Genomic DNA, 27,137 nt, shown 5'->3' with positions numbered 1-27,137 from the left:
AGCCAAAGTGTATTTGGAACTATACCTTATAATTCTCCCTCATGAAACATCTCTTGCAAGCCCAAACAAGCCAAGTCCTCTCTTGTAAAAAGCCCTTCCCATTCCGTGGATAATTCTAATTTTCCTTAAAACTGCAGTTTGAGCTCATCTTCTCTGGGCATGAGTTGTGAGACTAGTATGTAATATTCTAGAGGTCATGGATCTCACAAATAAGTTAGATGAAACAATCAAAGTTCATACTTTTCTCTCTGTATCACTCTTATCTTCCTTCTGCACTACTATGAATTGTTTCCTGCAAATTAAAGGCAGAAATTCTTATCAGTCTTTGTGGAAAGACTTCACACTACTCTCATTCTTGTTTTTATTACCTTTACAACTGTTGAATCCTTCCAGTAATCCAGCTACTGTGACCCTAGCATAAGAATATCTACAGAGATCTTAGTTGAACAGCAAATGAACCATACAGTACATAGTTGTATGTCTGCTGAAGTCATGACATGTTTTCTGTGGTGCGCTATAGCATTTGGTCCTACCCACGACGTGGTACTAAATCCCAGGTGCTAAAAGTTATGCTGGCATTGTTTTAATCAAAATGTTGAGGTAAAGTTTGGGTGTTTCAGAAAAAAGCAGCACTGATTGAAAAACTGGACTGCCTTCCAAAAGTTTTTTTGTTGACTGCAAATGCAACTTAATCATCTCAGCATAATCCCTCCTGTACTGTTCAGCTTTGGCTGGCATAACACGATGTTTCGGTGATTTTTAACAAGAAGTTCTATGTATTCATGTGTATTAACATGTATTAAAGATACAATAGCTGTCAGTCAGTAAGTTTAACATGTCTCATGGACACTTTTATAAGTTTCAGAGTTGCCACGCTTCCTATTGTACCCTTTACTCAGCCTAAGTAAATGTGATGAAAGCTATTGTGGTAATTTTATCCTTTCCCTGTACTGTACATTTAATTCTTATTTATCTGCATTCCATAATACATTTTTTTTTTTTTAATTTTATTTTTTCTCTTCAGGGTGAACTTGTGCAACATTTCTAATCTGGAATAAAGATAAAAATAGCCCAGTTATATGAAAAGGTTAAACTATGTGGCAGAGGTGTGCTTGGAAGAATAATCAACAATTTCCTAGTGTGCTACTTTAAAACTGATTTCCTTTAAAAATAAAATGGTCACTTATTTAAGCTGCATTTTTCTCCTCTTTTAGCTGATAACAGAAGTGTTTTATAGGGCAACTGCTTAAGCAGTTTTGTCTGAAATGCTCTTTGATACTTACAAAATAACAAATAACAGCTGAAGCTGAAGAAAAAGAAAGGATAGAAATGTAGGCGTGATTGGCAACTACTTTAAAGGCTGCATTTGAACATCATACAACTTTAGTATTCTGAAAGTCTTACTCATTTCTTAGCAGCTATAGGCAAACAAACTAAATTTTGCTTTCATTTACGGCAGAGTAACAGCACTCTAAATCATGTCTCTTTCCTGTGTTTTTTCCAAAGTTGGACTTGTCTTCTATTTATGGTATTGTAATTCAGAGCAAATCTTAGAACAGTAATTTTGGCATGTGCATGAAGGGAAGAAAAGACTGTGTGATTAAGACTGGCAACAGGATGCTGAAAAGCATAGTATGATCCTGAATACTTAATGTCTTCATTTGAGACCCAAACATTAAGTCATTTAACCTTTATCTTCCTGTAAACTGAGGATAACGTCACTATTATTTCATAGCAGGATTTGAAAGTTTGTTTCTTAACATGAAGTATTTTGGTGTTTTTAGATGAAAAAAAATTCATCTGCAAAGTACACAATACAGAATTTAAAAGGCTCATAAGCTAGTGTTTAAAGCAATGAAGAAGTAAATTCACAGGTTTTTGACTAGTTTCTCTTGCATTGAGCTCACTATTAAACAATTATATATTCATATATTAAGACTATATAAGAAGTATTTATATATACAGCTATATGTATATATAGTACATATATAATTATCATCATGGGATGGTGTATGCTGATGCCTATCATCCTGCAGTCTATATATTTGTTCTTTGATAGATATGTATGTCTTGTACTATGATAAATGGAAAATAAACTTCCTTTACATGACATTCATGCTTATCAAATTGCCTGGGCATTTTCTTTTAGTCTGGCTAGACATATCTTACTCTTTATAAAAAATATGACTACTCCATTTTGGATAGGCATCATTTGACTTGCCAGAATGGAGGGTGACTTCCCTCCTACTTTAAAGATTTGTACTGAAAATTATGTAGCCACGAACAATACTGTCTTATCATCATTGTGCTATGAAGTAACTATGCAGTCATAGTTTACTCATAGAAGCTACTACTCTATTCACTGATAACCTGGTTTTGGTAACAAAAATGCTAATATGATGTCTGGCAAATTTCAGTTCTCAGGTAACACTCTCTTGTTCCTTTTTTGGTTCTTTTTTCTTGTTATGAAAGCTTCCAAGAAAAGCTGATTGTTCAGCATTCATGATTTAAGCTTCAAATATTTGGTTTTTAATTTTATCTCTGTGTAGAGGCTCGTTAAGAGGGATGGTTTTGCAGTTATTCAGGAATCAGTGTTATGATCTTTCTAGAACAGTGAAAAAAAATATATGCAGTTGAAATACACAAAAATGGATCATATCTGCCCATCGCATGGCAGCAGCTATGCGTACATCTACAGAATCATAAGGTAATTTGATATAAAAACATATCCCAAATTTGTGCTTATTTTTCATTTGGTCAAAAGAGTTTTTTGCATATTTTAAAAATAAGGAGTAATTTTTTCTTTCCCCTAGTTGTTGGAATGTTTTTTTTTTGTTTTATTTTTGGTTTTTTTTTTTTTTGTGTGAAGCAAACCCTTAACTTATTTGTGATAATTTTGTGTCTCTAACCTTTCAGATACGCAACTTTGCCATGGATGTATCTTGTATCCCGATTCTTCTCAAGTTCAGATGTAGCTTTTATTTCTTACATCTCCTTAAATTTTGTATTTGGCCTGTGTACCATGCTTGTGACTCTCTTACCTCGTTTGTTAGCTATAATTTCCAGAGTGCAGGTCAGTATAAACCCTTGGTTTTACATTACTCATAAGTAAGATGTATGCACACACATTCATGTGTGGATGTTTGTGTATGTCTGTGTGTTTATACATATGCATAGACAAGAATTTTTCCAGCAGAAAAATGTGTGTTTTAAAAATTCATGATTTTTCTATCCTAGTGTATACTGTATTGCTTGTTGCCATCTTGAATTTTAACTTGTTCATAACAAAAAAAAAAAAAACAAACCCCAAACAAAAAACCCAAACCCAAACCAAATGTGCTGTAATAATGGAAAAACAGTGTTAATTGAAACCTTGACATTTTCCAGACCATTAAGTTGTAATTGGCACATAATAGGAGCTGTTCTGGTCCATTAAATAGATTATATGCATTATAAAATGTGTTTGAATAATATTGACACAAGAGAGGAGCTGCGTATTCCTACGATCTGTAATGCACTGTATGAATAGTAATATGCATTCTCACTCCATGTATGTAATTTTCATTATTCATGATGGTAATTAAGCAATTTGACGGAAAAGACTTGGGTTTAAGTTGGTAATTTAGAATTAATGGTATTCGAATATTAAAATTTTAAGAAAATAGAATGGTCACGTTTTCTTACTGTTTGTGAACCTCACTAAGATTAGAATCCTGTGGCCTAGGCAGTCTAAAATAAAATAAGAGATGAACCCTGACCCAAAATATTTCACAATATGCTCTTTTGGAATCAGTTCACCTTGAATGAGATTTGAATGTTGTATCCAGCTTTTTAAGTGTGCTTAATATGCTGTTGTTGGTGAAAACTAACTTTGTTTCCTCCGCCCCCCGTCTCTTGTTGAATCTTAATACAGAGTTTTCAGAACATCTACAGTATCCTTAAATGGGCGTTCATCGTATTCCCACAATTCTGCTTAGGCCAGGGTTTAATAGAACTCTCATACAATCAGATCAAGTTTGACCTGACCAGCAATTTTGGAATAGATTCGTATGTGAGCCCCTTTGAGATGAATTTTCTGGGCTGGATTTTTGTGGAAATGGCCCTACAGGGAACACTACTTCTTCTTTTACGACTTTTTCTTCATTGGGATCTCCTCCAGAAACCAAGGTGTGTTACTATTTGTATTCTGCCATAGTGGACACTGACTAATTTTTAAAGAAAGAAAATAGTGGATTACTTTGAAGATAAATACTTCTACCTGAAGATAAATACTTCTGATAATATGGTGTACCTAAATTAGTGAAAACTGCAGAAAAAATACAAGGTAGTTGCTATTTCCCTTGCATTCTGCTGAGATTTGATCACCAAGCTTCAAGGGATTGCAAGCAGGAAAATAAACCAGGGTTATCCAGAGTACATCAGTGTCCAATTTGCCATGTGTTATTTGTTATCATCTTCTGTTTTAGGGGTCATTGTTCATTTAACAGCATGGTGAGCCCTTCAGAAGATATTGATGTAGAAATGGAGCGACAGCGACTCCTTGGTGGAAGAACTGGTAATGATGTCCTCCTTCTGTACAGCCTCAGGAAGTGTTATGGAGGTTTCAGTAAGAAGAATACAGCTGTGGAAAGCATAAGCTTAGGAATACCAAGAGGAGAGGTAAAGAGGGTTGTTGTATTTTTCCTTTCAGAAAATAACACTTCATTCTGAGCTATTGTTCAGACATACCCAGGATGTCTATAATCAATGATCTGCAGATAGCAGCAGAACAGTTTCAATTGCAGTAATTTCTGAAAATCAACAACTACATAAAAGCAGAAGCTCTGGTGGTGTTTAAGAAGCAACTGTACACTTTTTTTTGGAGGTTATACATTCAATAGAGTCTTAATTTTCCTTCTTGCTTATCTTTACTAAGTTACTGTTTTATAAGCTAACATAAAAAACAAGTAGCTAGCATAGCAGTTCAATGTCCAAAGAGAATGCAAAATGTACCTAGCTCAGTTGTAAACTGTGGACTGGATCCTGAATTTGTCACAGGCAAATATCACAGTATGTTTTAATATAGCTACTAGGAAGAAAATTAACTCTATCCCAGCCAAAACCAAGACAGTGTAATATAGTAATATACTATTTTAATAAACTGAAATTTAGCACTGAATATGGTAATTCTAAAGATTTCAGAACAGCATTTACTTGTTGGGTAGCGGTTTTTTGGTTTTGGTTTGGTTTTTTTTTTTATGATTTTGATGTTTTTGAGAATTGCAGATATTTATTTCAGAAATACTAATACGAAAAAGACTTTTCTTGGTTGCTAATAGCAAATTGGAAGACATGAGATATTGGTGCCACGTAGCCTAGGTCCAGTCACATCCTGCCAGTTAGAGATCAGTTGTTAGGTAACTGGAGTAACCAGGAGGATGTTATTTTTTTTTAGAGCCTATTTATCAATAAGAAAGTTTATAAAATGAATATTTTGAAAGTTATGAAGTGCTATATGTAGACTTAATATGATCCTGTCCTAGCTTAAACATGTATTCTTTGCAGCTAGGGGCCTAAAATAACTGTTCAGAGTCAGTTTGTGTCTTGATTGTCTGGTGTTCATTCACTTGTACAGAGTGAAGCCACTCATGAGAAACTGAGAAATACTGACTCTATGGACTGGTAGTCTGGGCAGGTTCAAATCTAGAACTAATAATACGGATAAATAATGCATTTAGTTACTGGGCAGGGTTTTAAGTGGAGGACTAGAATCCTAAATAAGTCACTTTTAGGAATTAGAGGGTAATCAAATTTTTCTATATATGAGTGTTGGTTTTTTTTTTTTTTTTTGAAAACTCATTTTCCCTGGGAAAGGGAATTTGCAGATACAGTATATCTATGTACAGCGTCTTACAGACTTATGGTAAGAAATATGAAAAGAGGAGAAACTGTTGAAGAGCAAGTATTACTTATTTCTTTCAGCATAGCAGATCAATTGCTTTTGCTCTTTTTTTTTTTTTTTTTTTTTTTTTTTTTTTGATCTCTGTTAGTGTTTTGGACTCCTGGGAACAAATGGAGCTGGGAAAAGCACAACATTTAAGATGCTGACTGGAGATATCATCCCATCTGCAGGACGTGCTGTTATCAGGACTCCTACAGGGTAAATAGCACAGGGTTTGATCAGAATAGTGCTAATTGATAATATCAATGATCAAGGAATCTTTTCGTCTTCAGTCCTTTATACTGTACTCTAAGGACCTGTTCTCTTTTAAATGTATATTGCTTTATTGCTATTAAGTCTCTGCAGGAAAGCATTTTAGCATTATTTAATTCCATTTGACAGCTCTGTTAATTAAGAATAAACTTGTCTGGAAGCAAAAGAGTAGGCTCTAGGAAGTCTTAACACACAACTTTTAAAAATTCTAACAAAATCTTAACATACAGTATGTCCAGATGCATGGACATGTGTCCCTCACATCAGTGCTGCACTGAAAGCTTTCCACGCTTAGGCTGATGAGCAGTGCTTCAAGTGGATAATTTTAAAATGTTTTCTGACACTCATGTCCTTCAAACTCATTAACTGATTACTTGATCAATATGCTCTGTAAATATAGGAGGTAGTGTTGGTGGTATTGAGGCTGATTTTGATGGAGTGATAAGTGAATAATGGACTTTCTGGGTTAGGTGCAACTGACCTTTAGCATTTTTCCTAGCAAAATTGGAGGGGAAGTAAAGTTCTTAGTTCTTAGAGATTTGCATTTAAATTATCACCCTGCATTATGGTGGTGTCAATCCAGGTTAGGGATTTTTATGTGTTCGAAGTGGTTGAATTGAGTGTAAAACCCATATCCCCAAGTTCTTAAAATTTATCACTAACTTGAGAAGGCAACCTCAAGCAACAGCTTCAGTTATACAGTAGCTAAACTTGAGGAAACAAACAGCTTAAAGGCTGGGAGAAAATGTTTATGTCATTCCTGACTTTTTTCCTTGCTTTGTATTTTGGCAACTACTGTTAAGCAGATCATGGTGCATTGTGTTGCTCAAATACTGAAAATCACTAAAGGCCAAATTCATTGACTCTTCCATAGATGATATTATAACCATAACAGGTCTGGAGAACCCCTCAACAGTTGAGGAATGACTAAAGTTACTCATCCTAGGGACTTTGAAGTGAATTGGTTTATATTTACACCAGAGATAAATGAAGGAAGGGGAATTTCCTAGTAAGTCTTCTCCTTACTCCAGTATTGTGCTCAAAAGCTTGGTATTCCTGGCAGAGGAAAGGAGGAGAGTCAGCTGAAGAAAGCAGCTGCTGGTCACAGCTGCGAACCATTTTCTGGTCAGCAGAACTAGATTTCTTTGTTTAAAATGTATGTTATGAAGCATTTTCCATTCAGACATTAGCTTTGATAGTGACTCCTGATGAATAATTTGGGCAGCTGCTTAAATGTAGATCACAACTCTGTTGGGTTTGACCGGAAAGAACATGAATTTTGTCCCTTGTGACCCTGTAAGGACAGGATACGATAATCTGATGGATCCTTCCTGATGCATTCTTCATGATCAAATAATGAAATGAGTATACAAAATAATAAAATAAATATTGGAGAACCTTACTGATATAGTTCCATGCAGAAAATGCTTAATTCATAACAGTTCCTGTTTCTTTACATAACTATGCTTGAAAGTTCTTGGTTTCCAAAAAAAAAAACCAACCCAAAACCCTTCCAAAAACTCCCAGACAAAACCACAACTACATTTTCATGATTACTATTGTAATCGTTTCACTAAATTTAAAATTAAGTCAGAAGTGTCTCTGTGAGACAAGTGCACTGAAAGCAGCCTTGGATTTTACAAGGCGCTTTTGCACCTTTGGACAACATGGGGACTAGAAATGGAAGACGAGCTTTTTCAAAAGTGCATGTTGAATTGCAAAGTAGAATTTTGGGAAGTTAAAACTAACACATCCTGGAAGTGCATGGGGTTATATAGAAAGAACCTCACACATTGATAATCAAGTTGGGTTCAGGGAACTCCTGTTAGACTCTCAAAGAAGATAAGAAAAATGTACTTCTAAGTGGCAGCTGCAGGAGAGACTTTACCTTTTTTTACTATTTTGTGTACCTCATTAATTTTGCCATTATCGATGACATATCTGTCCAAATAAAACATAAAAATAATTATCATGTAGAGAGCATCTCCACGTTAGGGATATTTGCAACCCCAATTTAAGAGTGATAAGAAGCAGCATTGAAAGTTACTTTGGAAGATGTGAAAATAAAATACTTATACTGAAGTACCAGCAGTCCCTTTCATGAAAGGCAGAAATATTAAAAACAGAAAGTAAAATGACTAGAAAGGAGACTATTTTAATAAAATTTGCTTACTTGTATTTATGAAGTATGGTGCTATAAGACATTAGAACACTGTAACTGGCTTTTGAACAACATCCATGCAAAGGAGTTGTCAAGATTAAATATGTATAATAGTTAACTGTATGGTCTGCTTGATATTTAGAAGGGTTTTTTTGTGTTCTCTGTAACACAGCTGTTCCTCTTTAAGAGTACAAAGGGACTCAAATTAGCTTATGCTTAGCTTTACTGTCATAACTAAATTGTCACCAGTGCATGAGCTGGCTAAATGAAAGATAGTGTGTAAAACTGTAAACATTTTTTCTGTTATTTTTTTCTGTAAAATAGCTTGAAGATGTAAGGTATGTACTAAAAAAAGATGACACTTAACAAAGTGGTAAAACAAAGGAGAACAAGCGAGTCCTCATAGTCTTTGAATCTCTTCTGGGCTGATGTATCAGCAGATAGTGTGTATCTTTTCCTCTTTGTTTGTTTTTTGAGTGTACATTAGCTAGTCTTTGTATTCTTTCTCTTTCCATATTTGTGTCTGAACTTTCTTCAGTGACTCTATGTCATAAATCCTCCCTCAAATGAGGAGGGCTAAACACAACTTGGAAGAGAGAGTGTCAAAATCCTTCCAATCGTCATGTCAAGATCAATGTAAAATAATGAATAACGTGACTAGTCATTTGTGTGCCTTTTTGGCACTCTGTATTTTGCAGTCTTTACTGTTGTAGTTTGCTAAATAGAGTTGACCTTAAGCTCATACTTAGACCAAAGCCCCACTTGTTGTGGGGTGCGTAGAAGAAGAAATAGATAAGCAGGGTGTCATTTTGTTTATAAATTGCCTAACTGAGGCCTGAAGCACTTGGCAGTCATCTTCGTGTAATTAATTTATTTCCCAAGAATTTCCATCCTCTTTATGCACAGAGAGATCCTCCATGACAGCAGCCTCCCATCCTGTTTTCATTAAGTGTCAATCATCTCAGCTGTTGGATTACAAAGTCATAGGACCAAAGAACTGCTCTCTGAAGAGGGGAAATTGAAATATCTCTTTATAGCTAGAATTTGAACTCTTTTGATAGGTATGATATTCAGCTTGATAAATAATTAAAAATGTAATTCAAATAGCTTTACTTGAAAGGCAGAATAAATTTACATCAATACAATGGCTGAGATAGCTGTTACACTGTATATAGGTATATAGGTATAATTAGTTTAATTATAACTATAGCATAGTTATAATGCATAATATAATATACAATATATATTATATATATTGCATAATATAATATAATACATATGCATAATATAATATATAATATATATAATATAATGTAACTATAGCGTAGTTACACTAATTAAATTTTAAGCTTGATTTTTTTTTATAATGTTAATTGAGCATTAGTATGCACTGAATTGAGTCTGTTTTTAAGAGTACAATGGAATGCCTAACTGCTTTTGCAATTTGTACATTTATATTTCATTTTGACTAATTAATGGAATTTATCTCTTTACAGAAGCCATTGTATGAACCATATATATCACTGCCTTTATTTTAACTGCATTCAAAAACTGCAGAAAAAGCATACAAAAGTGAAACGAAGTGCACAGTGGAGTCAATAGTGAAACAATTTTTCCGTAAACAATCATAAGGCTGATATTGAGAGTACTAAGTTGTCTCTGCAAGCTTGAAACTGAGGTGTACCTTTGAAGATCAGCCCACAGTTACCTATAAGCTATGTTGCTGGTAACCACTGTAATAAATAAGAACCATATCTAGTCTCTGCAATAACCAGTCTATCCTTCTGGAAACTAGAGGTCAACAGCTTTTATCCAAAATCATTCTCACTTGTTCCAGTGTTTTGGTTTCTTTTTAGAGCTAGCAAAGGCTTTCTGACAGGAGTGCCTCATGCCACCTAAATATAGCTTTCAGGGCTGTAATCAGATTTCAAGGGTTTCTTTCAACGCACAAAAGAAACGGATCAATGTAAAAGGCCTTAAAATGATTAATGGAGGAGCAACTTTGAATCAAAAACTTTATTCACTCAAGGTTTAGTTTATTATCCTCAGTATCTTGCAAGTCTGGCAAGTTTCTTTCATTAATAGTACAAAACTGTAAGATGAACACTCCAAACTTATGGAATCCTCCAGGATTATTTGCAACAAAATATCTCACTGTATAAATGGAGACCAAAGCACTTAGAAAGGGATGGAATACAATATCTTCCATGCTTCAAATGCTAGACTGTGCTATTTTTCTTGAGGTTGCCATACACTTTATTGATCTTTTCTGAAAGAGTACTAGAAATGTAGTTTTGCAACTTTAAAATTTTGTTCAATATATAAAGTTTTCTGGACATGTTCTGTTGGTTTCATCTGTTTCGGCTGTTCCATCTTAAAGGCAAAAATAAATAACAATTGAAAGTAGTGACTGAGCATAACAATGTAGTCTAAAAGTGAAGTCTTCACTAGGAAGGAGAAAACTTGTGTTCCATGTTAGTTCTATGTCTTAACTTTATCAGGGTATGAAACCAAACTTCTTAACAGAATTTAAAGATAACATTTAAAGATAACATTTTTATACTATGGACAAAAAGGCTGAGAGGGATTGGAATATCTACTTATTTTACAGAATGGTTAAGGTTGGGCCTACCAGAGGTCATCTAGCCCAATGTTCCTGATCAAGCAGTGTCACTTAGAGTACATTACTCAAGATTACGTCCAGATGGCTCTTGTACAGTCTCCTTCCCTGGAGATATTCAACCTCTCTAGGCAACCTATTATAACATTCAGGCATCCGCATAATAAAGAAGTTCTTCCTCATGTTCAGGTTGAACTTCCTGTGCTTTAGTTTCTGCCTGTTGCCTGGCATGTTCTATTGCCTGGCAACACCAAGAAAAGTCTGTCCCCATCCCCTTGACACCCTCCTTCAGATGTGTATATACATTGTTCTTTCTCTCTTTGTTTATAAAAAAACCTGATTTTTTAATTCCTGTATGTTCTGGTTTTTATATGAATGACCTAATGAGAAATGCTAGCATAATAATAAACGTGCAGAAAACAAACATTTGTTTTTCTTTTTTCTTGAGAAAAAAAAAAAAATCATCATTTTCCTGCATGCTAATCTGTATTTTGGAAAATATTAAACCCCCTATATTTCCAATTTGATTCTGGTAACATCATATATGAAGATGTTTGTTAAGGGGGAAGAGGATTATAATTGGTTTAATGAACGGCATCAGAATTTTTTAAAAAAGGAAAAAACATTTACAGTATATCATTTAGAGAAAAGCATTTACAGTATATCATTTAGTGAAAAGGCTTTCTGGTACCATGCCATCACTACTTGAAACGTTCATTTCATTTAGACCCATGAAAATGAAATCTGAGAGATTAACTGAATTTCAAGGAAAATCAATTTCCAGGGATAAGGGCAGTTTTCTGTTGAAAGATATTTAATATCATTAAGAATTAAGCTGTGTTTTTTCTTTCATCTATTCCTTCAGTATTCAGAAAAAGCTTAGGACCTGGATAAACAAAACTAAAGGATGATTTCCAGCTTTTTGATTTGGAAATCTACTCAGTGATATTGCTGAGGGAAGACTGGGCATTGCACTATACATACCAAAAATGTCTCAATAAAAGACCAGAATCCTCATATGGCTTTTTTTTTTTTTTTTTTTCTTCTGGTCAGATTTTTTTCTGCTTTGACAGAAACAGAGATGGAAAAAAAATAGGTGCATGAGTTCTTTAATGAATACATTAGAATCTCCTTATTAATGGGAACTCTTTAAGTGTTCAAGGTCAGCACTAATGGATGCAGTTGCAAGATAAGGACCAAATTGAGGAAGAATATTAAATGATCTATTCTCACTGTACTTTTCCTTTATGAAAGCTAAAGGTCAGTGAGTGGGATATTTTTCATCTAAGGCTGTGTGCTCTAGTGGAGACACAACACTAAAATCATATCTGTACAATTAGGACTGGGGACACAGTGTTTTCATTTCCTGTCTAATATAGTTCTAGCTAAAGAGCGTTAGATGTCTGTTATTTTTTGCAGCCATGCATACTTATTTTTTGTTCTTCCTGGTATGGACCCATTCCAGACTAGATGTTTCTATCCAGCTACAGGGTCAGCTACAGGCTTCATGCTGAGTAAATATCCCTGAAATTACCCCTGAGTGTGATTTGTTCTTCAAAGACAGCAGCTTCACTAAAAGGAAACCTTGTTATTATGCCTGAATCTTCCTAGCAAAACAAACTTCAGGCACATCTCTCTGTGTACGGCAGAATCTAGATCGCGTTTCACTGTGGATGGTGTTTCACTGTGTTAGTGTTCATTAAATAAGGAATCCATTGCTTCTGACAGGTTATGCAAAAAGATCAACATTAATAAATCCATATTTTATAGTAAAGATAACCTTAAAAAACCAATTTGATTTGATTTAGGTATGGCTGGAGACTGAGCTGGTAAAATTCTGTATTCACATTACTTCAAATAACCGATTAGTGGATGTAAATTACTGAGGAAGTACACTTTGTTAACTCCTTTCCTGTATTACCCATTTTCTTTTTTGCTAAGTCTTTGTCTAGAGAGATGTCTACAGGCAGTTAACTTCCTTGGCACCACCCGAACCTACAAAAATGCTAAAATTTTATATCTTTGCCATTATGAGCAGAGGACAATTCTAATTAGTCCCCAGCAAGGTTCATCATAATCATGTTAACTTATCTTTTGATAGCATTAAAATATATTTTGATGCTGTGGTTGATTATGTAAAATGCAGAATTTGTATTTTCTTTTTCTCTCCAGACTCCTGAATCTTGTCAACAGGAGATACATATTTATATTTTCACTAGTACTACTATTTGTAGATCCTGCATTTAATATATTTACTTTGTGTCTAAATGATTAATCGTATATTTAGTTATTTAACCAGAAACGTAGAAAACCACTAAGGGGAAAACCATTCTGTTACTCAGAACCTTTTACAACCCTTTTTCTTTCAAAGCTCAGATTTTTTATTAAGTATCTCAATTTTGACAGGTCTTTTCTGTACATGGAAATCAGCATCATTGAATGTGGAATTAGATGTTGGAATAAATAGGATAGATTAGTGTCATTATGGGTAATGAGACACCCTTGCAATCAAGCTTGCTTCTTAGCACTGAATGTAATTTCAAGCAATGCTGTGCAGCTACAAAATGATGGCCAAAGTCTCTTAAATCAGGATCATTTTATATTTTTTCCTGTATTGTCTTTTAATGTACTAGACATTAATATTCTTCATTTTGTTTTACTCTTGTTGTTCAGATAATGCATGTGTTCATATGTGTGTGCACAGATGCACAAAGAATACATAGCAACATTGCCTTCTCTCTCAACTATTACCCCTTCATTATTGAATGTGATGCAGGCAGAATGGTTTTGAAATGTCTCCTTAGAGCAGGATCTACCAAAGAGGTAAGGGAGGCAAACCTGGTAAGAGTTAATTCTCATAGATCTGTCCTCCTGCATTGATCTGTTCACCTTCATACACTCACTGTTAGAATAGTGATACATGGATGGCAGTGCTAATCTGGAAGGCACAAAAAGCGTGCACTGTGTGTTTGGGGTACTATGGTAAGTAATCACAGTGAAGAGGCCCAAACTCCTTTACCTATAGAGTTTGAGGGTAAGTGGTTTTGTTCGGGAGACTCTGTAATCCCAAGGTTGAAACCCAGGGCTGTGTGTTTTTTAAACAACATTCAAGTTTTTGTTTTTTCTTTAAACAGGTCTGAAACGGATATATTGTCTGCCAGCTCTGAAGGCATTCTCATTGGCTATTGTCCACAGCAAGATGCCTTGGATGAATTTTTAACAGGCTGGGAGCATCTTTATTATTACTGCACACTGCGTGGAATTCCAAAACATGATATCCATAAGGTACCTTCCCAGAAGAGATTTGCAGGGGGAGCTGAAGCCAGATTGGGCTGTGGAGTTTGTAAGACAATTGTACTGTTTTTTTATGTGAGGGAATATCTAATATTTCATCTTAACAGCTTTAGTAATAAGATTTTTCATTACTACTACTTTATTTAAACAATATGGGTTTGTTTTTTTTTTGGTCTGTTATGCCAGGTTCAAAACACAGTAATGTCACTCAGGATAGTAAACCAACACCAATTCAAATGATATATCAACTCTAAAGGAGTCTGTGAATGGCTCAACATCTTCATTATCACACTTAGAGAAGTGGGAAGGAACACTACATGCTTGAATCATACACCTCTGAAAAACTCTTCTTCAGAGATGGGATTTAACTGTGAAAGAATTAAAAAATGTTGGATGATTATATAAACTAAACATCTGGGTACTGAGGTGCCAGCTGTCAGCACACTACTAGTAAATGTCTTAAACATCACAAGATAGTGGCTGCACTCAAACCACCTGCTAGAAGCAGTCCCTAAAATATTCCAGCTACCATGCAAGGCCTGGGGTTGTCCAAGGAGAAGAGGCCAAACCCATGTCAGAAAATGCTTTAAGAGCTTCCTAGCACAGATGATGACAATATCTGGGAATGTCACTGAAAGGTTTTGAATTTACAGATACAGATGTAGCTGTGCTGACTAGCAAACTATTCTTTTTCTGTAATGAGGCAATCAGCCAGCCAATTCCAAAATTTAAGTACCAAATGGATATAGTGTAAAATGTGGGTTTTTTCTGTGTCTGCAGATGGAAATTTCTCATCTGACCTGGGCTTGAGCAGCTCAGTCTCTTGTGCTTAATTGCATCTCTATTAACATGAGAATACTGGAATGTGGTATGAAAACAGTGTCTGTCATTCTCGCTGTATAAATTTGTTCCATGCAGTTACTATGGCCCTAGGATTGTTGTCATAACGTCCAGAATGCCACCTGTTTTCCTTTTCCTTTTTCTAGAAGCAAAACTGCATGTGACTGAAATATCTGTCTTTTCTACCTATCCAGCATTTTCCTGGCTATTGCCTCAGGGTCCACTGAGTGGTTTACAGACAGCTGCTTGTCTGTATTTGAGAGGGCCACCTTTTGATTCTTTGCAGCTTTATTTCCTCAGCAGCTAGGTACTACTCCAGAAAAAGGTATGATTCCTGCAACGAGACATTGAGTATTCAGAAGTAACTGCCATGATACTCCAATAATAGCATCAGGACAGGCAGCATTTTGAATTTTTCCTGTGTTAAGCTGATCATTTGGGTGTTTCTGGATGAGAGACTGCGGGAAATAAAAATTTTTTACCAGTCTTTTACCCTTCTCTTGGACAGTATCCTGCCTGGCTGGACTTTTAACTGACTGACTGAACAGTACATTTCTTGCAGTCTGCTTAGAAATATTCATACAGTCTCTTGTTCAGTTGTTTGCTCTTCGTAACTCATCCGTGATAGCAAAGTACTGAAAACTTGAATATGTTTCCCTTGATCTAAAAGAGACATATTAAGGGATAATTGTTATTGCATTAAATCCTTCAGCTCTGATTATCTGTTTTCTCCATGAACTGACAGCTCCTCTCTAACAGCTGGGCTAAAAGCTTATCATAACTAGCACTTATCATAGCACTTTAATAGACACAAAGGTGGCAACATCTTCTCTAGAGCTTTGTAGTCATTCAAAAGGATGCCGTTAAGTACCTATGTATCTTACAGATGTTATTGAATGCTTTTGGTCTTGAGTGTAATTTAAAACAGGAATCAAAATTTGATTGTTTAATTATGCAGCAGTGCTCTTAAAGAAGTCTAAACATGATTTTTAAGCTTTTTTTTCATAACAAAAGACAATATATTCTTTAATACATATATCCAAATGGTACACCATGTACTATAAATGAAGCAGTTTCTAAGGCACCCTAACAATGGAAAATCAGAAGCACCTGAATGATAATTCTAATTAAATTTTGTGGGACTCTCTTAACTTGCATACTTTGGGTCATACACATACAGTGTTACTGTCAGCAAGCTCACTCCAGACTATAAACTAAGCATATTCCCCATTTGTGAATAGGCTGAAGCACATAAACCCAGGCAGATGGTGCTCGTCTGAGAGATATGGAGTAGAGATATGAGATTATGATGTAGGCTAAGAAGGACTTTCCCACAGTTAAAATAATTGCCTCAGCCTTGCTGGAAGACTTACTTTTATAACTGACTTGAATTTGCCAAGAGGGGTGTCTTCAAGTGAGAGACGAGTAGGGTGTTTAGTGCTGTGCTACCTTTCTGACTCCTGGAGCTGCAGACTCTTAGCTACTGTTCTATTTTAGTACTCACAGCTGTGGGGGAAAGCTGTTCAGGTGGCACTGGCAGACACCTTCTTATTGGTAATACCTCATCTGCAGACAACTGGAGACAGTAGCTTTGAGACGTGTGAACTGATCTATGCATTACAGTGGACTCTTAATGCTTTAATCTTACGCTCTCTGCAAGCCCTGTCAACACCAGGTAGTAGAGGAGAATGCGTCTGTCTGTGCCTGTGCACATGAATCCCACTGTCATTGCTTGATTTGTAACTCCTTCAGGTCAATTAGCCTTCAAGCAGCAACTGTTTTGGAGGATGAGGAGCAGGACCACGAGCTATGTGGAACCTTGAGAATAGAGAGAGATATGTAGTGTGCTTACAGACCTGGATTTCATACAAAAACTGTTCCATGCAGCACTGAACTTTTCTCATGTGCCTGGGAAGTTTTCCAGATTGTGGGAAGCATGACCATACCAACAGATTTCTGTGCTGTGCCTGCTGTGCAGAGGTGTCCCTCTGCATGTGCACAGGTAAATGAACACTGCAGCAAAGGCTGTCTCCTGTCTGTATTTAGTGAGCAGCCACAAAGGTAACCTGCCTTCCTATAGTTTCTCTGTAGATAACATGGGAATAGCGCACACTCTGAAATATCTGGCTTTCATAAAACCCATTTCAAATGCAGATGTATTTAGGAATAATTGGTGCGCATAAGAGCTTCCACTTTATGTTCAGATCCAGCTATTCTCTGGGCAATTAGTAAATGGGTACTGCCATGGCAGTTCTCAAAACCGTTTAGGGAATAGTTCCCCAAGTGGTGTGGTAATTCATGTACGAGTTCTGCTTCAAGTGGATCAAATTGATTCTGTGTTATTTAGAGATGAGTTATGTTACTGTGGTGAACTGAGAGAAGATAAATATTAGTCTTATTGATTGTCCTGCACCAAAGATGATCTAGGTGTAGGCTTAGACTATTTTTTACAGCAGCCTTCTGTGTGTTATTTTCACATTTGTGATATAGAGACTGTTCTTTCAGTTATCTTAACTTTTTGTTAACAGATTACAGAGCAGACTTTGTTGCCATATGTTTGCAATCAAGGCATCAAAGGGCTCCTGCAAATAATATTTAGCTACTCTGGTTTACCTTTGTCAAAAACTGAAATGCAGCTATCTCAGAGGAAAATAAATGGTTTTGTCAGTGGGCCTTTCTGACTGTGGCATTGCTGTGAAGTGTACAACAGCTGCTGTGTTTCAACTCAGGGATGGCTGGTGCCTGGAGAAAGCGTGCATTTTAGTTGCCTGTAAAGAAAATCAGGCCTGGGAATGCTTTGGAATAACATCTGTATGGAAATCTAAGCTGTTATTTTCTCATTCCCTCCCGCCTATAATAAGGCACTCCAAGCCTACCTCCGAACGTTTACCAGGTGAGTGTTTACGCTAACGTGTATACACACACAAATTCTAGAGAGTAGCGTTTGATGTGGAAAGAAACATACATTCACTTTGTTTTTTGATAAATTGTCAAGAAGGCAGGTGACTTACAGGATGCGCTGCTGCTAAAGTTATCTATTGAAGCACTAACTTCAAGGATCAAATCCTTTTCTAGGCAGATTCATCATCAGCAGGAATTAAGTGCCTGACATAAAGTTGAGTGCCCTTAATATTTCAAAACAGTAATTAACTGAATGGGAAAGGAGGAGAAAAATGGGTCATTTGCTATCAATGTTAAGGTTCATGTAATGTGCAGTTTCACTTTATTTCCCAAACATGCTCTGACAGTTTCTTTTTGCTGCAAATCTGTTAAAGTAGAGCTTTTGGGCTATTTAGACATTAATATAGCATCATCTTCTTAATTCTTATTTTTATTTCTTTAATAGATCGTGTTTCAATATCTCAATGTGTTCCAAAAGACAGCATACAGCTTGTTAAAAAATATGAAATATTAACACATTAAATAACATCTTTTATTTGCATTAAAACTTGTGTTGCAAATCTCAAAACAAGCTTCATCAGGCTGTCAGAGACCACATCTTGGGTTGTCAGTATGATTTCTCTTTATGTTAACTGTCCAGGAAGATTTTTGTACTGACACTGGAATCTCATTGACTTCCTTACAGGATGTATTCTATAGCTGCCGGAAATGGGTATTTGTAAATTAATTTATTCTTTGCATGCTTGCTTTTTTTGGACCCCAAGCATGATCACTGTATGCAGTTTTATAACACTGATGGCTAAAAACTGTTTTTGCCTAGAAGTTTGACCATAAATATATACTTTCCTAATGTAAGAAATCTAGCAATTCTGAGTTTACTCTGAAGCAGAATGAATCCTGTTTGGTATGAAATTGATGAATTATTGTTATTTAGGATGTTCAAACTACACTTCATTCACTTACTCAGAACCTGATACTTTGAACAATTATTTTTGAAGTGTATAGTCATTTTTCAGATGATTCTAGAATTCATCCCATGTTCTTTATAATTTGTACTAAGTATGATACACATTTTCAGTATTAGGTCAGGTTTGTTTTGTGATGGTTTGTTCAAAATAAAAATCACAAGATGTCATACATTGTATTTTGCCAGAAATGATGCAAAATTAATACACTGATGCATGCAGCTTTTCAAGTCAGGATAGGCACCCTACCGCATTTCTAGTCTTCTAATAGATTGAGTCTTTGATAACGCCAAATTTTTCTGGAAGACACACTAACTGAAAATTCACTTAATTTCTTACTTGAATACTAATAGTAATTTTCAAAGAGAGTAGAAAATCATCAGCATTAGTGGATACATAATTACCATCACTTGCTGCTTTTCAGTGAGATGGATGTGACTTGGTTCCCTGATGAATAAAGGACATCATGTCCACTTTAACCTTTACTCCTACAAATATTAAAATGTGCATAAAAATTCAAGTTACCTTACTGCCTCTTCTAGAATGAATGCAATCTTTAGGAAATGCACAAAGTCTTCGAGGATTTGGGTTAGATTTTACAGATTGAAGGCTCATTCCAATGCCTATTCCAAAGCTAGGGGAACAAGTTTAGATTAATCTTGGGAAAAAGAGCTTTTGCTGAAAATATTAGAATGGATGAGAGAAAAATAAAACATTTTAAGGAATATTGAAAAATAGAAAAATTCTTATCTGGTAGATGTAAAGTCCGAAATAATCTGGATTGGTGGGGGGGGGCAGAGGGGAGGAAGGCAAGACTTTAAATAAATTATTACAGCCATGACTAGATGTAAAACATCTTTAAGGTTCAAGTGCATATAACTGTATCTTTTAATTTGGCCTCAATGTTACTAACTTGCTAAATAAATTGATGTATCTCCTCACTCTTCACTGCTGAAAGTAATTGAAACCAGAAATAGAACAGCATGATGAATATGACAAGGATGGAAAGAAGGTGCTTGTGTATATATCTCACACTCACTAAAGGAAGGAACCATTAGAATTGTAAATCTCTTGCATAAATGTGTGTATCTATCTGTTTGAAGATTTGTCACAAGCTCAATTCTGAATCTTATTTAAAGTAGTTTATGAGGGATTTTGGTTTTGCTTTATAGTATACTGTGATATAAACCACAAGATACCACTGCTTATACAGATAAGTGAAGTTATAATGGAGATGTGCAGGCTCCTCCACAATATACCTAATATATAATATTTGTAGTTTCATTCAGATAATTGTTTTGTTATTGTTTAGGTTGGATTAATTAAAATGAGGCTGTTATTACTGGAAATCTATATGATAGACATTAAAGAAAAGAGAAGAAGCGTGGGAGCAATCTCTTGAAAGAAGAATGAGCTCTATAGTTTGTACTACATATCACAGTTTCGGTTGTGATATGTAGTCCTTTTTTCCTTATTGTTTAATAACTCTTCAAGCCTGTTATAATTTGCAATACACGTTAAATTTGGTGTAAACAATAGATGACATATTTTTTCACTTTCTGGTCTTAATTTTTTATAAGCTTTTCTGTGCAATTCTCTGTATATTGTTGGTGGATTTGTAGGAGGATAATCCTATTGTCACTACCATGCATGCATTCCCAGTGGCAGTAAAGGCAAGCCAGTTTAGTAGAGCAGATAAGCTGCCTACCATATGCTTTAGAGTTGTTCACTTTACAGGCTGTTTTGGTTTGAAAGTTACATCTTAGAATAAAGCTTAGATGTTTGACCATTTCTAAAGCCACAGAATATTTGAAACTGCAGCACTTTTACTGATATACAGCAATAGTGTCTAAATTAAAGTAAACTACTGTGAATTAACTCTGAAAGAGAAGAAGACTTGAACTTTTTAGTGTAAAATTACCTGCGGGTGGTTTAATGGTTGCTGATTAAAATTTAAAAAAAACCAGCCTCCCTGCATTTAATGTATTCAGAGCAACATTTATTAAATGTAGCTTTTGTCTGAGAACATGCATTGCTGTCAGGTTATACATTAAGGTAGAACAGAAGTGACTATTAATACCAGTGCCAGGATCCACACTAGAATACTGCAGATTCTTACCACAGCAGCATTGTTTCTCCTTACAGAGAACCTCCTCTCAGAGGTGTGTCTTATTTTTATATGTAGTACTGAAAAATCTTGCTAAAAGGGACACAAATATCTTGATCATTTCCTAAGGAGTTTCCATAAAACTGTCTTATTAAAAACATTTCGCTTATGGCAATTTGTTTGAAATGGATAGTGAATATTAATTCACAATATTGTTTATTGATTTTCTTTTTTATTAGATTTTCTGAATTTACTGGAGACTGTCTATCTGATCTGACTAATCCTTCCAGTCCTTCCTTGCTTTTAGCTGAAGGTAGTGCAGAGGGAGCAAAATGCACCATACTGCTGGGGATGCTCTGGCAGTTTATCTCAGGCAACAGAGCACCATGCAACTACTTGTTTTACAAGAATCTCCCAGCTGTGGTACATACATGTTCAAGGTGTAATGGCTCTATTACAAATTTGATCATCCTTTGATGACAGCCACCCAGCAGCATGCCACTAAACACCTGCTGCTTTGCAGGGTGCATGTGGCGGTGACAAGTAGAAAAGTCACTGCTACGTCCCTTGTGTTTTTGCATAAAGTCTCCCTGGATGGTCCAGCAGTTATAGCTGGTAGAGGTGGAGCAAGGTTCTTGCTCTTTTTAAAATTCACCAGTATCTGAAAGGGCCTTATACTTTAGGACTGTCTCTGACAGGTGAGGAAGAAAAGCCACAGGGGACAGCACGAACGTTGTCTCCAGCTGTGCTAATGTGCCGGTCCAACTTACTCAGATCGCACATACATATTTAAGTTGTTACAACCAAACCAGCTAGGGTCAACTTAACCTTCTCAGTTATTAGAAAAGTGTATTAATTTAAGCCTAAGTTACCTTTTTGTCTTTGAGAAACTCTAAATCCTTGACTTGTGGCTTGCTTTACTGCCCTTTCTGTTTTTTTGTGGCCGATGTAGCATTTTGTCTCCCTAGTTTTCAAGTCACTAAAATGCTTCAAATCAATACCAGGAATGAGGTGAAATGAGGAACATTTTAGATCATTGACCCATCAACACAAAATGAACACAAATTAATGTTACAAGCAATGATAAACCAAATTTTTCTATATAAGAAAATCCTTATCCTTTGTGGAGAACTAAGGGGTTCAGGAGCCGCTTTTTCTATGTGTCTGGGATTCAAAAGTAGTAATATGCAGCAAATAGGGGTAAATAAGGAAACAACATGTACATTTGCTTAATATGCATGAACAGAATGTTCTTTCAATCTAAGCACAAATGTTACCTAGTTTGGCTCATCTTTACTGGCCTCTAAATTTCTGAAACACAGGTTGCAGAGGACCTTGTTAACAGGTTACACCTCAACGCCCATGTTGACCAAATGGTGAGAACATACAGTGCTGGCACAAAGAGGAAGCTCTCTACTGCACTGGCTTTAGTTGGTAAACCCCAAATACTTTTACTGGTGAGTAAAGGTAATATTGTGCCTATGATAAATAGGTTACATTGATTTTTGTTGTATTGTATGTTGCATAAAGAAAAATCAGGCAGTTTCCTGGTCAGTCAGGAAGTAATTGATACAGTGATGTACAACTGTCCTCTCTATTCTGCTGTATGAAAACTTATTTTATTCTCCAGTGCTTGCAAAAATAAAATGTGAAGTTGTCTTTCCTTCTATTTATTCTTTTCCTTAAGGTAGTTGGGTTAGCAGGGAAAATAAAAAAAGGCCCATGACCCAAATGGAGATGTAATTTTTGTTTAAGATTTCCTTATGAAGAAGAAGAAGAAAAAAATTAAATCTAAAATATATTAATGCTTTATGTATTCTCTAATTTGTATATTACATGATAAAAATGTATATGAATAATTCTGCTTGCTTCCTTAAGAAGGAAGATTCTTATTTTAACTAGTAGTTTGGAGCTGGTCTTATTAATTACCAACCCATCTTTCTCAGGATATTCATATTCCTTGCTATGTCATGCTTCATGATTCATTTCTTACATTTTTGTTGGATTCACAAACCACACAATCAATCTAATACTTCTGAGTGATATTAATTTGAATTATTTATCACGTTTTGGTGCTTGCATCCAACTGCTCATTTAGTCCTGAAACTGGCCTTTCCAGTTTAAACAATGCCTTTTGTAATGAAGATCAGGGAATTATAAAGCTTTGGGAACTGCATCATTATGACACCACACTCTCTTTATTGTAATTTCCTATTGTTTCACTACAGAATATTGAATACCCATTTCTTAAGCCTTGGCTGGGAAAAGATAAACCCATTCAATAGTGGAACAAACCTTTCAGAACTGTCAGAGGGAGGGGAATCTGCTTCCCAGAGTTGGAGGGTAAACTAGTGCTCCCAATAATAGATCTCAGGCTAAGGAGAACCAGATAAAACTGGTTTTCTTATGGTGTTCTTCATGTTTCAGAAGATCAGACTCATTTTGCTGCTTCTAGCTTCCTACGATTACCTCACTTCTGAGCTGAATTATTTTATTTACAGTTTATGCTCAAACTGACCCTGGTTCAGTTAGTAAAAGGAGGAGAATATCTTAAATCAGTGCTATTTCCTGATCTTAGAAAATGCTTCAACTGTTTTTTAATGTCTTTATGACAGCATGCTACTGCAAGTATCCATTTCAACTTACTTCTTGCTGCAGGGCACAGACTATTGCATATGTAATGACAAGAGGAAAGAAAAATACCTAAACGTGTCAAATGCTTTAAAACATTTGGCTGGCTTTAGGAAGCTAGCAGAATTTAGAACAGTTATTCAGCATTTTAAAAGTCTGTTTTTTTTTTTTTTTGTCTGAAAGCAGACACCAATATAAACCACTGAATCTGCTTCTAGATTGAATCCAGGATCATTGCCATTAATTTAAGGAATACCGTGGGTTGCTTTAGTCTTATGGCTTTTTACGTTTTCTCTGTTAGCTATCCACAAATAATAGGAAACTGAACTGAATTCTTTCTCTGCCATTGGTAGCTAAGCACCAAAATCAGCCTCAAACTGGATGTTTCATTTGCTTTGTTTCTTGAGAACTTTGCTTTCAGGTTTCAGCTGTGATTCCTTGCTGCAAATACATTGACCAAAGTCTATACCACCCCAATAGATGCTGACGCCCCTCATAAAATTCCATAATGTAAAAAGCAACAGAAAGAGTTTCCTTCTCCCTAGTTTTGTAGTAACAGAGACTGGCTTTTGACAATTGGATAGCATTCCTCCTGCTTCCAAGAGCAGATGTAGTAAAAACTTGATTTAGTGAGGACAGCAGGTTTAGATAGGAAACAGAAAGGTAACTTTTGTATCTGCACTTCTTTCTTCATGAAAACCATAGAATCATAGAATGGTTTGGGTTGGAAAGGACCTTAAGATAACCTAGTTCCAACAGCCCTGCTGTGGGCTGTGACGCCACACACTAGACCATGTCACCCAAGGCTCTGTCCAACCTGGCCTTGAACACTGCCAGGGATGGAGCATTTACCACTTCTTTGGGCAATGTGTTCCAGTACCTCACCGCCCTCACAGTGTATAAGTTCTTCCTTATATCTAATCTGAATTTCCTTGTTTAAGTTTAAACCCATTACCCCATGACTATCACTACAGTCCCTGATGAATTTTCCCTCTCCAGCATCCTTGTAGGCCCCCTTCAGATGCTGGAAGGTTGCTATGACGTCTTCATGCAGCCTTCTCTTCTCCAGACTGAACAACCCCAACTTTCTCAGCCTGTCTTCATACAGGAAGTGCTCCAGACTCTTATCATCCTCGTGGCCCTGGCCCATCCGAGTGAGAAATTGGTTTGCCAGGCGGCTTGCATTGGGCAGCACTGACTGGGTTGTTATGTAATCCTGTGGATTCTCTCCACTGTGTGGGTGAGAGTTTCTCTCAAAGGGACTCTGGGAGTAACTGCTGGAGGATGTCAGATTCAAACATACCATCCACATCTTGCTATGGGATGGGCAACGCAGGCAGCTGGGAGTTACAGGACTTCACTTGCTTGTGCTCATGGCAGATGTGCATGTAGAGGAGAAAAAGGCACCAAATCCCCCCAGAAAGTGAGGAAAAACACCTGCAAGACTCTCCTATTAAAAAACCTATATAGATGATTAAACATATATGCATATATTTCTAAATAACATGATATTATAACATAAAATATAAACATATTATATATATAACTTTAATAAAAAGTACCTTCTATAAATTTAGAAATTAAACTATATATGTTAAAGCAAAAAGCTGATCAAAGTGTCTTTTAAGTGACCTCCTGAAAATGTAGCTATTTAATAGAAAAATATGTAATGTTATTGTGAGCTTTGTTAATACTTCGTGCTGGGCTGGAGCTGTGGTATGTTTTTTCGCATGCTGCTGTATTGGTATTTTAATTTTTCCTGTAGGATGAGCCCACCTCTGGGATGGATCCCTGCTCTAAACGCTACCTTTGGAAAACCATCCTGAAGGAAGTTCAGGATGGCTGTGCAGCTGTGCTGACATCCCACAGGTAAGATCCTTATCTGAGCAGCCAGTGTATTCCTGTTCTCTCTTCACTTGCTGCCAACTGGGAGCAGAAGTTCTGAAGGCATACTCATGCTGGTGTGAAATGCCTGGGTGAGCAGATACATCTTGGTGTTTTATGGCAATTTCTTCTGCTTGTGAAAATCAAACGTGTGTAAATCCTAAATATTTTCTATATTTAATTTTCAAGGATTCAAATGTGGCTTAAGGAAGCTGTGGGCACAGAAAAAATGATGCAATGTATTCTTCTTTTTCTATAGCGTTTCTATTCCATGTTGCGGTGTCTCTTGTTTGAACACCAGGTTATCCTTTTGCAGCTGCCCCCTTTAACAATCTTTACAAGTGGCGGTGGGAGCGAAAAACCCTCTTCTGATTTTATTAAGTATTCTGTTATGCATCATTGTATGAAAAGAGTATGCTATGGCATCCTAAAGACACATGCCTCATCTATTCTCTGTATGCAGTAGTGGAAATTGTAGGAGTGACCCCATCTTCTTAGAAGAGTCTATCTGTATTAAATATCTTGTCAATTCTCTGATATGGTCATTAGTACATCAGTTTAATAGAGCAAACATCAACACTGTTGTGTAACATCTATAGTAAAATGGAATACATTAAATGTTTCCTTAGGGAATGTAGTACCGTACATATAATTATATATAAAATGTTTTTAAATGAGAGAGAGATCATGAAAACATGCCCGGAGAAGAAAGAACTCATTAATAAAACCATCAATGCAACATTTTGGCCAAATGAGTGAGCTAGTAAGCATTTAGGGAACACAAGTTACACATTGTGAATTAAGTTAAGTGATGTTCAGGAAATGGTGTTCAGTCCAGATCAAGAGCCCTTAGTTGTCAAAGACAAGTTAAACAGAAAAGAGCTGTGATCTAATTACTAATATGCTGTAAACAAACAAACAAAATCCATAAACTTTTTCCTAATTACTCATTTAGCTCCACAAATGAATGACTTGCAGCAGATATAAGTACAGTGATAGCGTACACATTTCATTTCTAATTAACAAGACATTGTTGTGCCAGGATGGAAGGAGAAATTATTTTATACTATTTATACTATTTGCTGAAGGCCATTGAAGACTTGAGATCTTTTTAAAAGCTACTTGTATAAGTAAAGGAATAAATGAATATTCATGCATAACAGCAAATAAGCACATAAGATATAGAGAGGGTTTCCTGTTGTCCTGGGTTCAGCTATAGCAGTCATTTTTCTCCTTCTTAGTAGCTGGTGCAGTGCTGTGTTTTTAACTTTCAACCTGGGAACAATGCTGATAACACCGATGTTTTTAGTTGTTGCTGAGTAATGTTTACTCTCATCAAGGACTTTCTCAGTCTCATGCTTTGCCAGGGAGGAGGGGAAGCCGGGAGGAAGCAGAGACAGGACACCTGACCCAAGCTAGCCAAAGGGGTATTCCATACTGCGGCATGTCATATCCAGTATGTAAACTGGGGGGAGTTACCCAGAAGTCCCAGATCACTGCTCGGGTCGGGCTGGGTATCACTCGGCGGGTGGTGAGCAATT

General features: G+C 36.1%; 1 protein-coding gene across 9 annotated transcripts in view; it reads left to right on the top strand.

The window, feature by feature from the left end:
* ABCA13 (ATP binding cassette subfamily A member 13) overlaps nt 1-27,137 on the top strand; it is a 181,185-nt gene that overhangs the window by 135,681 nt on the left and 18,367 nt on the right. For 6 of the 9 annotated variants that reach the window (XR_003990398.1, XM_030478152.1, XM_030478114.1 and 3 more), the window contains 7 exons: nt 2,917-3,073; nt 3,914-4,167; nt 4,467-4,659; nt 6,030-6,139; nt 14,109-14,259; nt 22,404-22,538; nt 25,478-25,581. Coding sequence is in view for 6 of the 9 variants with exons in the window: in XM_030478152.1 (XP_030334012.1) it covers nt 2,917-3,073; nt 3,914-4,167; nt 4,467-4,659; nt 6,030-6,139; nt 14,109-14,259; nt 22,404-22,538; nt 25,478-25,581 (1,104 nt within the window). In the remaining 3 variants the exon portion in view is untranslated. Of the gene's footprint in view, nt 1-2,916; nt 3,074-3,913; nt 4,168-4,466; nt 4,660-6,029; nt 6,140-14,108; nt 14,260-22,403; nt 22,539-25,477; nt 25,582-27,137 lie in introns of those variants that run through there. The other 3 variants (XR_003990404.1, XM_030478143.1, XM_030478105.1) reach the window with 2 other exon arrangements.

This window comes from Strigops habroptila, chromosome 1 (assembly GCF_004027225.2).
Source record: "Strigops habroptila isolate Jane chromosome 1, bStrHab1.2.pri, whole genome shotgun sequence".
Lineage (NCBI taxonomy): Eukaryota > Metazoa > Chordata > Aves > Psittaciformes > Psittacidae > Strigops > Strigops habroptila.
The sequence above is the reverse complement of the archived record's forward strand: the minus strand, read 5'-3'. Positions and strand labels throughout refer to the sequence as shown.